Below are 16,735 nucleotides of genomic sequence, written 5' to 3'. Positions count from 1 at the left end.
CGTCGCGTGTGCGCCGTCTCCGAAGCTCCTATGATCGCAGCTGAAGTCGATTATGAGCTCCAGATGACCCGGGGACTTCACCCAAGTGTCTAAACTCAGATCAGACGCGCACACACATGTACCTTTCTCTCATATCCTCTCACTTCAAAGGCGATGTTGTGCCGTAGCTTTGCTCTACAGTGACCGCTCTCACGCAGATTTTGGCTGAAGACGAAAGAAAGAAGGTAGAAGAATCCCGAAAAACAGTCGAGAGGCTTCCACACCACCAGCGTTTCTTCTTTGAGATCTAATTTTCAAGAATGCAGGACCAGAGATTCTTCTCACGGCTCTGCATAGGAGATAGCCAGAAAGAGAAATACAAGTCTGAATGAAGCCTTGTTCTCCCAAGTCTCGCTTTTTTTTTTCTTTTTTCCCAGATGCAGCTACGCTCTTGAGTCCTGCAGCGGTACAGTGCGCACTTTGTCTCACACAGACACAGAAGATGTAATAATGCCTGGATTTATCCCTCCGTGGGAGCCAGATAGTAAATATGTTATTGCTTACCACAGGTCCCTGACTCAGTGTCTTGGGATTAAGTGTGAGAGGAGAGACAGAGAGGAAGATTTACTCTTAATGCAAGCTGCTGAGTGTCAGAACTCTGGTGGTAATTACATCATGGAGAAACTTTTGTGAGCTCCAGTATATTCTCCTGTTACACCCACGGGACACAAGAACAATAAAATTTTACAGATTGTTAGTACTACTAAATGTTACAAAAATATGAACAAATAATACATGCATCTAATGGCATCTTTTTGGTCATTGTAGAGATTTTAAAAAGGAACACTCTTGAAAAAAGAATCCAGGCACAATTCACTCCTCGGTATACAACTAAAACCTAAAAAACAATCCTGGCTGCCTATCTTCAGAACAGTCTGGCTAACCATTAGTGTAATAAATCCTCCAAAGCATCATGTCCAAATTAATGCGAAAGTGTAGCAATAAAAATAGTCCTTTTCCTTATTTTTATTTGGACCACCTGTGAAAGGAGGGTGGGTTAAAGGGATTCCAGAATCCAAAATATATATATTTCCTCTTACCTGTAGTGCTATTTGTCAATTTAAATTGTTTTGGAGTGTTGGAGATATCGGCCATAGAGATGTCTGCCTTCTCTCCAGTATAATGAAACTAGATTGCACTCAGCTTCTGGTGCTCAGAGCATCCAAAAATACATTTAAAAAACTCAACAGCAATGTCTTTTTCCAGAAATCATGACCCAGTCACTCAAGATAATCTACAGACCTTGTTAAGAGCAGTTTCATGTAAGGACTATTTTACCGAACTACACAGCACAGAATGAAGTGCACATCCACTGCTAGCTCACCTTGCACCCCTGAACTACCTTATGTTACAGCTGAAGTGATAATACTTAAATTTCAAGCCATCACAAGCAATTTTCTGCCATGAGTAAATGTGCTCTTCTTTCTGCGCAGTGATACTGTTAGCAGATGTAGTTCAGTAGAAGAAAATTGGTCCTATGTGAAACTTCTCACAGCAAGTTCTGTGGATTATTTTAAGTAAGCAGGTTTCTGGAAAGATACATTGCTGTTGAGTTTTTCAAATGTATTTTTTGGCACAATCCAAGTGCCATCTAGATGCATTATGTTGGAGAGAAGGCGGACATCTCTTTTGCTGATGTCTCCAACACTAGGCAGTTTACATCAAAACAATCTATATTGAAAAATAACACTACAGGTAAGAGGTAAAATATGTGTTTTTGATTTTGGGTGAACTGTCCCTTTAGTTCAAAGTATTTTTTTTTTGTTTTTGTTTTCCAAGGACAATCAATAACATTTAATTATATGGGACACTAGCAAAGCTAAGCAAGCATGCCACTAGAATACTTTGCAATTGCAATAATGTGACAACCTGTGGAAAGTAAAGAAATTCGTATTTAAACATGCAAATGCGTCCGAGCTGCAGCAACAGGTTGTTACCCTGTTTAGCTCTTGATATAGGGGGATGTCATCAAGAGAAAAGGATGAGAAAAATAAGAAAACAGCTGTTTCCTTTGTGAAACAAATGAGAAACGCATCCAAAGATGCTAAAACCTACAGAGAGTTATGAGCAGGTAAGATCAGAGAAGAAGAATAAAAGAAGGAAAAGAAAGTTTGAAAATGCGGACAGGAAACAACTAGGTGTTAAAAGACACATTCCCACAGATGTTGACAGCTGTGGAGCAGAAGGTAGATGAGTGCAGCCGTAGATAAAACACAAAGAGAATGTGTTTTTCTGTGTTGGTATATGGGAGTCTATAGAGGGAGGAGGGGTTGGATGAGGGAGATGAAAAGAAAAAGCACTCCCAGAATGCAGGACGTGGAAGCACCAACAGAGAGGAGGCTTTTAATTGGCTGCCTGGAGACAACCGCTTCAGGCAGAGGAATTAGTATGCATGAGATCTGCAGACAGAGAGAAAGAGAAAAGAGGGAGAGATCACAGCAACATCACAAAGAGTTTGGGGAATTGTCCTCCTCACTTTGACTTTCACCATCCCCGCTGCCCCTATATGAACCTCAAACTCAACAAACTAGACTTGTGGCAGTGTAAATGATGTTGAACATCAAGCCTTTGGATATAGATCAAGTCTCCTGTTGCCCATCATCTCTGCAGGGTTTCATTAGTTTGTATCAAAAAGCTAAGCACCTTTTGCTTTCCCTTTCAGAGTACCCGTGCTCGGGCATGCTGGGTATGGTATCAGGTTTGATCACCGACAACCAGATCACTGCATCCTCGCACACGGACCGGAGCTGGGTACCAGAGAACGCCCGCCTGCTGACCAGCAGGACGGGATGGACCCTGCTGCCGCAGCCCCAGCCCTTCACCAGCGAGTGGCTGCAGGTGGATCTTGGTGAGGAGAAGCTGGTGAAGGGGTTAATCATCCAGGGAGGGAAACACAGAGAGAACAAAGTCTTCATGAAGAAGTTCCGTCTCGGCTACAGCAACAACGGCTCTGACTACAGGATGGTGTTGGACACAAGTGGGAACAAGCCAAAGGTGAGAGGTTCTCTTTGCATCTCTTCTGTCAGTGTATCTTCATTTTATTTATTTAACCAGAAAAACCTCTTGAAAGTAAAAGTCAGACAACATAGAAAATAAAATACAAAATTAAAATATTCAGCTACAAAACAAGCAATATCAAACAAGAAAAAGTAAAAGAACCGAACCGCCAAGATACTCCCTGACATTGGCACGTTGAAGATGATACAAAAGCCCTGAAACAGCACTTTGAAACAGCCGAGAGGAACCAATGAGTGCAGCTTTAAGTCTTTCTGCAGAAGATTGCACATATATGGAGCTGCAGACATAAAGGCTCTTTTGCCAAACTTTGTATGAAACTCAGGTATAGACAATAAGAACAAGTTCCATGAATGGAGTGAATAGCCATTTTATATGTTTTGCCTAATGTAGACATATAAATATGCTGGAAATAGGCCAAGAACTGCTTTGTAAATATGATAGTGCTAATTTAAAAAAGTCTTAAACCCTTTAAAGACAACCACTTAACCTGGGAATACAGGATACAGTGGTTCGTAAGATATCCTACATATTAGCACTCCATGAGTAGCGTTACATATTTAACATAAAGTTGCAGTTGTTGGGTCTAAGAACAGTTGCTGATGTTAAGTTTAGGAAAAGAAACACGGTGACAACGTACCTTAAAGGGTTTAGGGTTAGGGTTATGACTCAAAGTTCACTGAAAGTTTACACAGTTCTGATCACCGGTCTCCCGGGCAAAGTCCTGGAGTACGTCCTTTATTTTTCGACCCATCCACCACTCCAACCTGCCTCCTGACAGGATCGCTTTCATCTTTATTCTTCACTCCCATCAGGGCATTGGCCACATGATTGCATCCTGCTCAAGAACGTGCATTATACACCAATTATGGCTCATGATTGCAAAGGATATGGCTCAATTTTGGTGTATTACTTTTCACAGGAAAACATAAAAACAGTGCATGAGAACAGCCTGCTTCTGTTGCCGGGATATTTGTTCAGTTTTCCTAACAAATCAGAAGCATTACTTTACCAAATGCTGTCTTTATGTTGAGGCAGCGTCCTCTCAAGGAAATGTCTTGGAATTGGTTTGATTTCAAACACTCACCAAAAGATAGTTTTTACCTTCCGCACAGTGAAAAATGATTTGAATACACGCTTCTAAAAATGTCTCCCAGATACATCAGAGCATCGATTGCGATTATGACGCATTTAGTCAATTTTCACCCGAGCGTTGCGCCTGGCAGTTGTGAGTCATTCAGGAGTCGTTGTGAGTCAATTTCAGCAGTGCTTTGAATCGCATTAGGATAAGCATCTCAAGTCTCTCAGAGCCTTTTCCCAGTCCTCCCTTCCTGCTTTGTATTCTGTGCGACACGCACCGTTCAGCCCTTTGAATGGATAGTGAAACCTCTCCAGAGAGGAAGGAGGGGTGAAGGGTGTCGAGGTGGGGGGGGGCGAGGATGAGAGAGAGTGGAAAAGAACGGGCAACATGGAAAAGTGACCCACGATTTATCTGCCGGTGTCACCGCACGCACCGAAGACACACGCCGACACTTTGCTCAATGCATACACTTGCTTCCCCACAAATAATGTATAGATATATATGAGCACACACACAATCACATACACCTCCAAGAGGAGCTGCAACAGCTAGTCCCCAATTACAAGCGTCCCTGACAGGGCATAAATCTGATCCAGATGGGCTGATGGTTGATTTATGAAGGGAGTAAGGAGGATCCATATCCCCCCTCTTGTCCTAGTTAGCCGCCTCTCTCCCCTCGCCTGAGAGGTTCCCAGCATCTAAGGTGCACCAGGCTCTCTCACGTGATCACACCCATTAATCCACTTCCATCAATCCTCTACCTCCTCCTTAGCTGCTGCTCTTGCATCCCTCTCTTTTCCCTCGTTTATTCCTCCACTCGAGGACGATGTGAGGCAGAGTTGAAGGAAAGTTGCCTTTGACAGAGGTGTGTGTTTGCCACTGCCCCCCTCCCCTGCCTTCACTTGCCTAAGCCATGCTTTAGATGTCAGCCAGATGAGAGAGATCTGGTCATCTTCTGTTCTTTCTCACCACATACCCGGCACACGCCACCCGTCCACCCCGCTTCTGGTTTTCAGGAGGCAGGGATGAGTCTGCCTCGGGTTATCTGCTTTTGAAGAGCTGTATCAAACTCCCAGCAGTCACATTATCACCTATATTGCCTTTTTTGACTCACTCTCTCTGTCTCTGTCCTTCCACATTTTCTCCTTTTCCCTGCCAGATATTTGAAGGGAATAGCAACTACGACACTCCCGAGCTGAGGACGGTGGAGCCCCTGCTGACCCGGTTCATCAGGATCTACCCAGAGAGGGCCACTCCTGCTGGCATGGGCCTGAGACTTGAGCTCCTGGGCTGCGAGATTGAAGGTAAACTGGAGCTTCTATTAACTCTGTCTGTCATGTTGTCTGTGCTCAGTCTGAAGTACCATTTAAAGGAATATAAATTAGAAAATAGTCAATTACTCACTTAATGTTACCTTGAATTTGTGAAGAAGACTTTGTTTCTCTCACGTCTTTATGATGACCAAAGAATCCGAAGAAAAGCTGGCTAGGTAACAGACCATCAACTGCTGTTATTATTTGTGAACTAATCTAATCAGTTATTGCTAAATAAACAAATGGGGAATAACGCTGCACAACTTTTGTAAGAGTTTGTAAACAGATGTTTTGTCATAGTTTTGCTGTTGTCAAACGTGGACCCCATTTACTGCAATTCATCAAGAATTTTCTCAATTTTTGGATTCTTGTGGAGGCATGCATGAAAAACAAAAAAAATTATTTAGAAATTCAAAATAACATGAGGTGAGTGACTGATAAATAAATGATCATTTTGTGGGTGAAGTATTCCTTTAAGATTTGGAGCAAAATACACATAGAAGGCAGTATAATTTCTGCCTATAGCAGTGGCATTTCTACCTGTGGTGCTGATCTCTCCACCAGCAGTAAGGACACTTCTACCCGTGGCAGTAAAGTTACTACCCAGAGTGAAACCTTTTCTCCCATGCTGATGACATTTCCAGCTGTGCTAATGCTTTGAACCGTGGCAATGAAATTTTCACTCCTGGCGTTTTCTTAGACAGAATGTTAATGTTCTACTCGTGATAACAACCTCTCTGAGCCTTCATTCACAGACCTCGCTTTACACGTGTTCACATCTGACATGTCTTGACGCACGCATAGGTAAGCCGTCTGTCATCCAAGCTCATGACACGGCTGTGAGTAGCTTCACATCTTTGCCAAAATTCGGGGTTATTTAAAGATGTGGGTGCTCCCTGTGCTCAGTCTACAGCTGTCCAGCTCCTGTCTTTATCCCTACATGGGACAGTTGTCTTGTCTCCCTGTTACATCAAAGCTGCCCCCATAGCTCACCATTTCTAGAGGGGATCAGATGAAAGCCCACCTGGCCCAGTCGGATTATTGCAGCCTGGCCCACATCTTCCCAGCCCCGTACACATCTTTCTTCTTTCAAAGGGCCGCACACGTTTCCCTATCTTTAAAATTACCCCTATTTTTTTTCCTCTCTGCTCTTTATCTCTTGTCTCTCTCAGAGCTGATGTAGCACAGAAACAGCTCAGCGATATAAGAGTGTGTAGCGCACTCGCCCTAAGTGGATTTACATATTGGATTTCTGGGAGGCCCATTCCGTTGTAAGCCTCATGGACTCCCACCGGGAGCTTTAGTCAGATGATAATGCTTGTTTTTGGTGTTAATGCCAAGCACACACATACTCACACAGACGCATACACACACACACACGCGGCGACCGCAATCACCCTGCCAAATATGTGGTTATGAGCATGTATACACAATCAGACACATACACAGGTGCTTGTGCTAGTGTGTGTGTGTTTGTGTGTGTGTGGCCATAGCAGGAGGGCTAAATCCTCATTTCTGTGAGAGGCTCCCCTGACGCAGCGCTGACCCCATCCCTGACCTTCCCCACCCTGAATCTGACAGGGGCTGATCTGCCTCATATTTCATCCAGCTGAGGGAGAGAGTGAGAGCAGCGGCTCACACACTCACACCGATATTGTGCACATACATTTTTCAGGCAGTTTCCCCCTATGCCTCTCTCTCCACCTCTCTCCTCTTCCCCGTTCATCACTCAGTCAGTGTAAACACACACAAACACACACACCGCGGAACGGCTGTGCAGCAGCGGAGCGTGGAGCAGATCTAGGAGCATGCCCACATCCAAGTGTGGCCACGGCCATAATGATAGGCCACTATGGCAACCAGGGGCCCTGCCTATAGCCAATCCACAGCCCTGCTTCTGCATCTTTGAGTTCCAGCCGCCCGAGCCCTGCTGCAGCTTCGACTCTATTTATACACCCACACCTCCACAGCATGATAAAAGGAGGGATGCTAATAGCTCAGGCCTAGATTGAAGCCCAGTGTGTAAGTGTGGGCAGAGCATGCTGAGCCCCTGAATACATATTTCAGTGTTTTTCTTTTTTCTATTTAAGCTAGGAAGCAGGCTGGAAACCCACCCTTTTAGACTACATCTACACCCAACGCTAGTACGTCTCTAAAAAAAAAAAAGGGACCTTTGTGGCACAGAGAGCGCTTGCTTGTAAGCCAGAGAGATATTCGCGCCCAGTTTCCGTCTTTTGTCCCCATCATGTTTAAATGGATTTATTCTTAGTCTCTCTGGACAAAAATATTCCACCAAATGAATGCAGTGTGATTCAAAGCATGCAGCATTTTCCTTCTGAAGCTTTGTGCATCATTTAAAGGAAGAACATGCTTCAACAGTGATCGGACCCAACAACAGGAATGTGATATTCTGCAAAAAATAACAATCCACATCAGAATACTTTTTCTGAACATTATGGGAAAACACAGAAATTATGTTTGTTTCAAATTTTTACTTCGTGCCGGTGATAGCTCTGGCCAAAACATTACATTTGCGGGTTGTCCCTCTGCCCCATTCTTTGAAACGTGATATCTCAGCAACGTCTTGAAGGATTTTCTTCAAATTTGACACAAACGTCCACTTGGACTAAAGGATAATATTGTCAGATTTTTTTGGCCAAAGGTCAAGGTCACTGTGACCTTGCTTTAATCTCATTGTATTGTACATTATATCTCAAAAAGGCCTTTAGCCTTGAGGAAATTTCCTCAAATTTGGCATAAACGTCCACCTGGACTCAAGGATGAATTGATTAAATTTTGGTGTTCAAAAGTCAAGATCAATATGTCCATCTAATTCCAGTGTACCCAATGCCTCAAGAAGGCCTTAAAGGAATTTTCTTAAAATTGAACTCATTAAAATTTGGGTCAAGGCCATTGTGACCTCACAAAACATGTTTTTGGCCATAACTCAAGAATTTAAATGCTTATTACCTTTTTACCTTATTGCACAATTACCTAACAGGATAAAATAAAGTTGCAACATTTTATACAAAAAAGTCAAATTTAAAGCTTAATTAGAAATCTAATGTAATGTGTGTGGTCTGCTGTCTCTCTTCTTCTCCACCTTCACAGCTCCGACACTCCCGCCCACCACAGTAGTCCCGAGCACTACTCCGTCCGACGAGTGCGACGACGACCAGGCGAGCTGCCACAGCGGCACAGGTGATGACTACGACGTGACAGGTGCTAACATCGCCCTCATGAGACTGCAACCAAACCCCCTTCGCCCCCCTCTTGCTCTCCCGTCTGCCATGGCTCGCACTCTCCCTGCTCCACTTTCCCAGCTTCACCTCTCTCTCCTATAGTTTGACTCAATGCTGCGGCTGATACCTGCTGTGCACACTTGCAAGCATGCGTGCATGCACAGCTCTAATTATCTGCACCTGTAGCTCTCACCTCCCCACCTCAGCCTATATCCCCTTTTACCTCCGCAAACTCACATTAGAGGATTGTGACACTTGCTCCAGAGATCGTCAAATGTGCACATCCACACGTGCACCTGCTTCTAACCAACTGCCTCTCTCTGTCCTTTCATCTCCCACCTGCCTCGTCTTCCTGCACCGTCTTTTCCACTCACTCCTCTTGACCTCATTTCCCACTAACCCAGTAACTCTCTGAGCCTGCACTGCTGCCTGCACTCCCCATTAACCAGCAGTCTCCAATGATGAGCATGGCGCCGTCTCAGTCACGTGTTTTGGAAGTGTTACATAAGTGCGCTGTGGTAGATATACAGAGATAGGGGACTTATAAGAATGAACAGAAAGACGAGGCATGTGTTGATTAGCAAGATTTAGCTAGCATGGATACATTAAGTGCATGAGTACAATAATTTAAAAGGAAACTTGCCAGGCTTAGCTAACCATGCTAATGTTTTGTGACAGGTGGTACCACGATGCCAGAGACTACTACTGCCGAGGTGGATACAATACCAGGTGAGCAAAAAATTACTAATATTTAAATTTCTTACTAAGGGCTGAATGTGACATCTTTTAAGAGACAGTTCGCCCTAAATAAAAAATACATGTTTTTCCTCTTGCCTGTGGTGCTATTTATTAGCCCAGATTGTTTTGGTGTGAGTTGCAGAGTGTTGGAGATATCAGTCATAGAGATGTCTGGCTTCCCTCTAATATAATGTAACCAGATGGCACTCAGCTTGTGGTGCTTCAAAGCGCCAAATTAATTTGAAAACCTCAACAGCAATGTCTCTTTCCAAAAATTATGACTGGAGCTCTCAATCGCAACCCAAGCCCGACGGGTCCCGAAAAAGTGGTTTGGGCCAGTTTCAGGCTGATAATGTGCGCTGATTGACTTGGTCGTGTAGAGCACGTCTGTGGAAAAAAAAATAATAATAATATAAGTGGATAAATAATACAAAATGAAAAAAAAGTGAGGACTCTGCACTACATTTAATTATTGTACAGTGGAACTACAGCGTGGAGAGTCTGTTAGAGACTCTAGAGCTGGTCCATTCTCTGCTGGAAGCAGTGTGTACCAAGCCGTAGTAGCCAACTAGTGCTTACATCTGCTGTCAGCTTACCTAGCACCACTAAACTAGCTAGTAATGCACTGTCACAAGCACAAACCTTGCCTCCATGAGTAGGTGTACACTTCCTTCTGCACAATGATATGGTTGAAAGATGTAGATCAGTAGCAAGAAAATAGTTCCTACATGAAACTGCTCGCAACAAGGTCTGCAGATTATCCAGAGTAACCAGGTTCAAATTTCTGAAAAGAGACATTGCTCTTTAGTTTTTCAAATGTATTTGTTTTTGGCACCACAAGCCGATTGCCATCTAGTTCAATTATATTAGAGAGAAGGCAGACACCTCCATAACCTAAATCTCCAACACTCACACAATCTATATTGATAAACAGCACCTCAAGTAAGAAGAAAAATATGCTTTCCCTTTAAAAATTAAATGCCAGAATGTTAAAACACAAAGTAAATATTAAACTGCTCAAGCCCTTTTGCGAATTAATTTCCATAGATTTATCAAGAAGCGTACCTCAGCTAATGATTGCCAGCTCTAGGCGCCTCTCCCCTCTGATGTGTGTCTGTTATTAAAGCTGATGATATGGCCCTGAGAGGCTCCTGCTGACAGGGTGAGGGAGGCGGCGTGATGCGGGGCCTAGCTGATGATTAGCACTGGTGCTCTGTTGCTGCCTTCTCAGCATAATCACTAATCACTGGGCCGACACTGACACACACAAAAACACACAACACAGAAAACAAGGAAGCACAATGCAAACGACCACAGGAAATTGGGTGTGCTTCGAGGTCACATGCACAGATGCGTGCACACATATAGTGCCGTCTCCTATAGCGGGTTGATGAGGCAGCAGCCAGCTGAGAGGCTGTGCCCCAGTCTGACCTTGGCTAATGGGCCACAGGCTCCACCCAGCCCCCTTCACTCTATCAGCTGGCTCTGTCTGCAGTCTGCCGGGGCGCCGGCTCTGATAATAGATGAGAGTCGAGGTGCAGGTGTTTGCATATTTGCATGTGTATGAACATAACTACTTTTCTGTGGGCAAACACTTATCTGTCTGACTTTTCATTTCAAGACTCTGAAACCATGCATGCTAATCAGCCGTGTGTGTTTGCATGCGTCTGTTTGGGTGTGCGCGTGCCGTGCTCTCTAATCTCGAAGGACGTAGTTTCTGTTGGTGTTCGGCAAAAGAAAAAAAAAGTCTCTTTTTCCTTTTCATCAAATGGCCAAGTGAGTCATGTGGCTGCTCATCTTATCCAGAGCTTGATGGTCGCTTTAGTCAAAGCCGCCCAAGAATGGAAAAAAAAGAAAAAACCAAAGTCATTTTAATTGGGAATGGGACGTCTCGACAAAAAAAAAAAAACATGGCTTGGCGTCTGAAATGCGGTTCCACATGGGAATTCCATCCTTTGTGCTTAATGGGTAAATAGAGTCGTTGCCTGCAGAAGCTAGTTAAAACCTTCCCATTATTAAAGGGAATATTGGCACATGTATTCTGTCGTTTTGGAGAGCCGCCTCACTGTATCTCCAAAGGCATCTCATGCTTGAGTTTGAGGCCGTGGCGAACATTCCCAAACATCTCGCTCCCTTGTGTTCCTTTGGAAGTCTTTCTTTATCCAATTTGAAAAAGCTTGAGCTCCCACACATTTTCTTGCCTCTTCTGAGGCTCCTTCAGCGCGGCGTGTGTCCGTGAGGGATTGCATTGTTGGAATGGGGCCCCGGCACCGTTACCATAGCTGTCTTCAAACCTCAAGTCCCTGCTCTCATTAAAATCCCGAGCTCTCTGCGGGTTGCTATGAATGTTGCTTTCTCAACTGGACACCATGTCCAGACCCCGTCTTCCTTTTCCTCTGTCCCTGTCTTTGTGCTGGTCTCAGTGTCCCTCTGTATCTCCTCTATATACCTCGATACCTCCTTTATATACCCTGTTATGTTCATTAAAAGAGATCATGAACTGGCGCTGAGATATAAGGTCTACATGAGGTCTATGCCGTCGGCTCACTCTTTTTCTCATGTTAGAGCTGTAACTGTCCCAGTCTGTTTCTCCCTCCTGAGCTCTGGTCTTCCCCAGCTATGGGACTCTAAGCTTACATCCCATAGTTCTTTGCTGCCCTCTAGTGCTTGTAGCTGATCAGGATGGGTGAATGAAGCCCCAAAGTGTAGCCTGCAGTCATGTCATGACAGCCCCTCAGGTCATTGTTCGGTGAAAGCCCAGAGCTCTCGGCGATTTACCCGTTTGTAATAAGGAGGATGATGAAATGAGATTTCCTTACATGTGACCTTTCTTCAACAGCTTTTCTGTGGTTTGCCTGTGACTTCGGCTGGGCCAATGACCCGTCCTTCTGCAGCTGGACATCAGAGGACACTGGCTCTAGGTGGCAGATCCAGTCTAGCGGTACCCCGACCCTAAACACAGGACCTAACATGGACCACACAGGTGAGGCCCTTTGAGGGTACCGCCTAATTAGGCTGATGTCTTGATGCCGAAGGTTTCCTTTCAGCCTTTTTGTCAGTCAGTAATACAAGTTTTTTTTTTTATCCAACAGGTGGATCAGGGAACTTCATCTACACTTTAGCCGCAAGTCCCCAAGAGACCGAGGTGGCTCGTCTGGTCAGCCCCGTGGTCAGCGCGCCAGATTCAGACCTATGTGTGTCCTTTTGGTACCACATGTTCGGGTCGCACATCGGCACGCTGCATATCAAACAGCGCAAACAGACAGTTGACGGACCAGCCGACATCCTGCTGTGGACCGTCAGCGGTCACCAAGGCAACCGCTGGAGGGAAGGTCGTGTCCTTGTGCCCCGCACCAATAAACCCTATCAGGTAAATCAAAATTGTCTGACTTGTTTGAGCTTTTACCACCACACCCGTGCTCTTTCCATTGTGGCATTCAAGAAAAGGTTGCCAAAAAGTCACTGTGCTTTTTTTTTCAAGGTGGTGATCGAAGGTCTGGTGGAGAGAAAGAGCTGGGGAGACATTGCTGTGGATGACATTAAGGTTCTCAATGGACTCAGCATGACGGACTGCAAAGGTGAGGCTTTTAGTGGTCATAGTTACAAAGCCGGCATTCACGTCTTGATCTGAAATGTGGCTAAACAGTTTTCTTCTGACATTAGATTTAATTAGAATTTCTGTCTCTACAGATCCTGACGTACCCACTGAACCGATGCTACCAGAGGATCGCCTCAATGAAATCCGTAAGTCATCTCTTATAGATGGTGTATTAAGCATTGTCTTTTTTATAGCCGGTTGAGCTCCTTCAGATTCATCATAGTTGTGCCCATAGACAGTAAGGATAATGGAAGTAGCTACCCATTGATTTGTGGACTCCCATTTTTAAACCTCGACTTCAGTATTTTATCAGTTGCCGTCTTGTGTTCTTCGGAGCCAGAAGAGACCATATTTGGGCAAATGGCTGGCATTATGGAGGAATAAGGGGTGGATCTAACTGAGAAACCAAGGATGCTATCGGCAGCATGTCACTTAAAGTGGCCTGCCAGTAATTCTGCATAACCGTAATCATTAATAAAATGTAAAAAAGTGAGATATTAAAAAAAATAAGAAAAAAAATGTCAAAATTGCCAAAATTACCTTTAGAGACCAAAACCTTTTTTTGTACCCGACGGTAAACATGATTATTTTTGCTGTAAAGTTGAACATTTTAACATGGAGAGCCAGGGAGCCAGTCTCAAGTGACCATTTGAGATATTGTAGTTTTAGGCTCTTCTGTATTTGGCTTCATTTTTTAAGTCTTGGAGGTTGCCAGTTGGTTGCACTCAATGGTTTATCTTCCAATAGGCAACATAGGCAGCCACCTAGGATGTAGTCAGGGGCCGACAAATCCCCCTGATATTTTTTTATTTTATTTTATTTTCTAGTTTATTTTTGTTTAGTTTAGTTTAGTTTAGTTCATTTGTCATTGCAAAAAATCTACCATAACGGTAAATGGTGGAGTTGAAAAGGCAAAAGCTATCTAGGGCACAGTCCAAAAACAAGAAGACAAAATCTGCAAATTTGCTATTTACTTATTTTTTATGTTATCCTTTGTTGCTAAGTTGTATAGTTTTGTTGATTTCTCGTTAGCTCTTGTTCTTGTTTGTAAAAAATATAACAAATATAAAAGATGATATCAATAAAAATACCAATATTTGGGGTTGGGGGCCTGGCGGTGCCAGATTTTCTAGGTCCCACGCCGGTTGTAACCCACATATCGTTCTCCTTTTCTGTTTACCGTCCAGTTGAGGAAATCACCGAATACCCAGACTTTGTGGAGACCAATCAGATAAGCGGAGCAGGCAACATGCTGAAGACGCTTGACCCCATCCTTATAACTATCATCGCCATGTCCGCCCTGGGGGTGTTCCTGGGCGCCATCTGCGGCGTGGTCTTGTACTGCGCCTGCTCACACGGAGGCATGTCGGACAGGAACTTATCGGCCCTGGAGAACTATAACTTTGAACTAGTGGACGGTGTGAAGCTAAAGAAGGACAAACTCAATGTACAGAGCTCATACTCAGAAGCGTGAGCTCAGACTGGGTGCTTTCGGTGTGACTGTATGACGTGCAGAGCTCGCAGAGCGCCACACAAAACTGGCTGTAGTCATATCCTCCCGTATATCCACGAGTAGGCAGGCTCAAAGGACTGCCAACGCCCTCGACTCGCTGGATGAGGGACAGGTTCAGGAACCAATGGGAGGTCTGGACTGATCCACGCTTTTCTCAGGAGCTGCAGTAAAAAGAACCTACCAGTAGGGGACACTGTGTACAAATAAAATACAGAAAAAAATATGTACAGATGATTTAGATGATATTTTAATTTTCTATTTTGATTTTCATTCATTTTTACAATCGGATGCTGGTGTTGAGACCAATTTATTAATAATGTTTAAAGTATTTATCGTTTTCTGGGAAAGAAATGTTTGTTTTTTTAATTATTATTATTATTATGAGTTCATGAAGGCTGTTGTTTATTTTCAAGTTTTTAAAGAGACGTATCAGAATCCTAAATGAACCATATCCGGCAAAAACTGTAGATTTGCCAGTGGAGTGGCATATACAGGGTGTGCCCATAACCCATGACCCTGAAACATGTACCCTTACCCCCTTTGACCTCTGTCACTCTAAAGTGACGGTCCCATTCGTGGCAATGTATGGTTCTGACAGTGCCTTTAGTACATTTCGGTTGGCCGCCTCTGTTGATCTGGGTGTTTTTTACTGTACTCTGCTTAAGTTATAACAACAGGAAACAGGGGCACATTATCTTATAAATACCTGCAGAACAGGAGAACAGTCTATCACAGCGCTTTGGGGTTTTTTTTTTGTTCTTTTCTGTCCAAAAACCACACACTGTAAATAAGTTTTAATATATTTTATTGCCCTTTTTAAAGAAAGTAAAAAGGAAAAAAGCTGCAGTATCCCTTTTTTCACGGGTTCGTTTGTGTGTGTAAATACAATCTTCTGACTGTTTTGTGGAAGGTGCAGTGTTACGGTTTTTTCATTTGAGATCACTTTTGCTCAGACGAGTAAGATTTGTGTGCTGTCACGGTGATTTCAATGTGCATTCAAGCCATCTGTCATCAAAAAAAAAACGCCCACTTTACGAAAACCGCCGAAGGACGAATGAATTGAAAGGTAACACAAAAAAATGTAAAAAAGAAAAAAAAACATCTGACTTGATGAGCTCTATCTCAGCTAATCTTTCATACTTTCATCATATCTCTGCTGTGAGTTTGACTGGTCAACATTTTCACATCGAACACGTTCACGTCGATGGCAGAGGAGGTGGTAAAATATATCAAATGTCTGCCAGCATACCAAAAAAAACCCAATCATCATTGCTTTGCTCCAGCTAACACCTTGCCTCGCTTATCACCTCCAAACGTCACTGTGGATTGTTCACTGAAGAAGTGCTATCTGGACAATGCAGCTTGAATGCACTTTGTTACTGACTCCCTCATGATAGGAGCCTATTAAACGAGGGGTTAAACACACTAACTGAAGAATGGTGCTATCATTACTTTAGCCAGACACGTTTGTCTCATGATTAAAAAAAAAAAAAAAAAAGAAAAGAAAAAACCCAGTTTGTATTGTTCACATGCTGTATTGTAGCTTAAGGCCTCTCGGACCGCAAAGAGTTTTTACGTGTTTCACGTGTAGCAGCCATAACGTTGTGATGTCAGAGCTGATGTCATTAGGACGGGACACTGGTACAGCGGGGGGGAAATGGAGTGGCGTCACCTGAATCAGGTCACCTGGCCTCCCCCCTCCGCGGCTTTACCAAAGGATGGTCACCCCCTTCTTGTCCACTGAGGGGTTCTCACTCACACACTTTAGGGCCACAGCTCATCAGTGGCCGTCACTCACAGAGGAGCGCTTGCTTTGCCCCGTCAGAGCGCCCGGAGATGAAATCAGGAGGTATGGGGGGGGGTGGATGATAGGACGCTTGTAGAGAAGAGTGTGTTTTTCTATCTCTTTTTAAGCTTAAAAGAAGTGCAAATATCACCTCAGTGTGAACTCTTCAAATCTCCTTCGAGACTCTTGTTTGCAGATTGGATTGATGGGGAAATCCCACCACTAGACACTACAAGGGGAAGGGACTCTGTGTGAACTCCCTGCGAGATTGACAGTATCAGGACACAAGAACCCACAGGACCGGAACTCAGTGGTTTTTCTGCACCACGATCAAACAATCAAAAACTTGATCCTGCAATGGGTGACGTCTTTTTTTTTTTCTTTTTTCTTTTTTCTTTACATCTGTGTGC

At 43.9% G+C, this 16,735-nt stretch overlaps 1 protein-coding gene across 4 annotated transcripts in view; it reads left to right on the top strand.

Annotated features, from left to right (window-relative positions):
• The window catches only part of nrp1a (neuropilin 1a), a 131,967-nt gene extending 116,579 nt beyond the window's left edge, over window positions 1–15,388 (top strand). For 3 of the 4 annotated variants that reach the window (XM_088071748.1, XM_042510845.2, XM_088071747.1), the window contains 9 exons: window positions 2,702–3,033; window positions 5,295–5,439; window positions 8,560–8,670; window positions 9,369–9,419; window positions 12,268–12,411; window positions 12,521–12,798; window positions 12,910–13,006; window positions 13,119–13,172; window positions 14,214–15,388. In XM_088071748.1, the coding sequence (XP_087927874.1) occupies window positions 2,702–3,033; window positions 5,295–5,439; window positions 8,560–8,670; window positions 9,369–9,419; window positions 12,268–12,411; window positions 12,521–12,798; window positions 12,910–13,006; window positions 13,119–13,172; window positions 14,214–14,500 (1,499 nt within the window). In that variant the 3' untranslated portion in view covers window positions 14,501–15,388. The remainder of the gene's footprint in view (window positions 1–2,701; window positions 3,034–5,294; window positions 5,440–8,559; window positions 8,671–9,368; window positions 9,420–12,267; window positions 12,412–12,520; window positions 12,799–12,909; window positions 13,007–13,118; window positions 13,173–14,213) is intronic. The other variant, XM_042510846.2, reaches the window with a different exon arrangement.
• The last annotated feature ends 1,347 nt before the right edge of the window (window positions 15,389–16,735 follow it).

The sequence above is a fragment of the Plectropomus leopardus genome, chromosome 21, assembly GCF_026936395.1.
Source record: "Plectropomus leopardus strain MGB_pleo_1.0 chromosome 21, ASM2693639v1, whole genome shotgun sequence".
Lineage (NCBI taxonomy): Eukaryota > Metazoa > Chordata > Actinopteri > Perciformes > Serranidae > Plectropomus > Plectropomus leopardus.
This window is presented reverse-complemented; position numbering and strand designations above follow the sequence as displayed.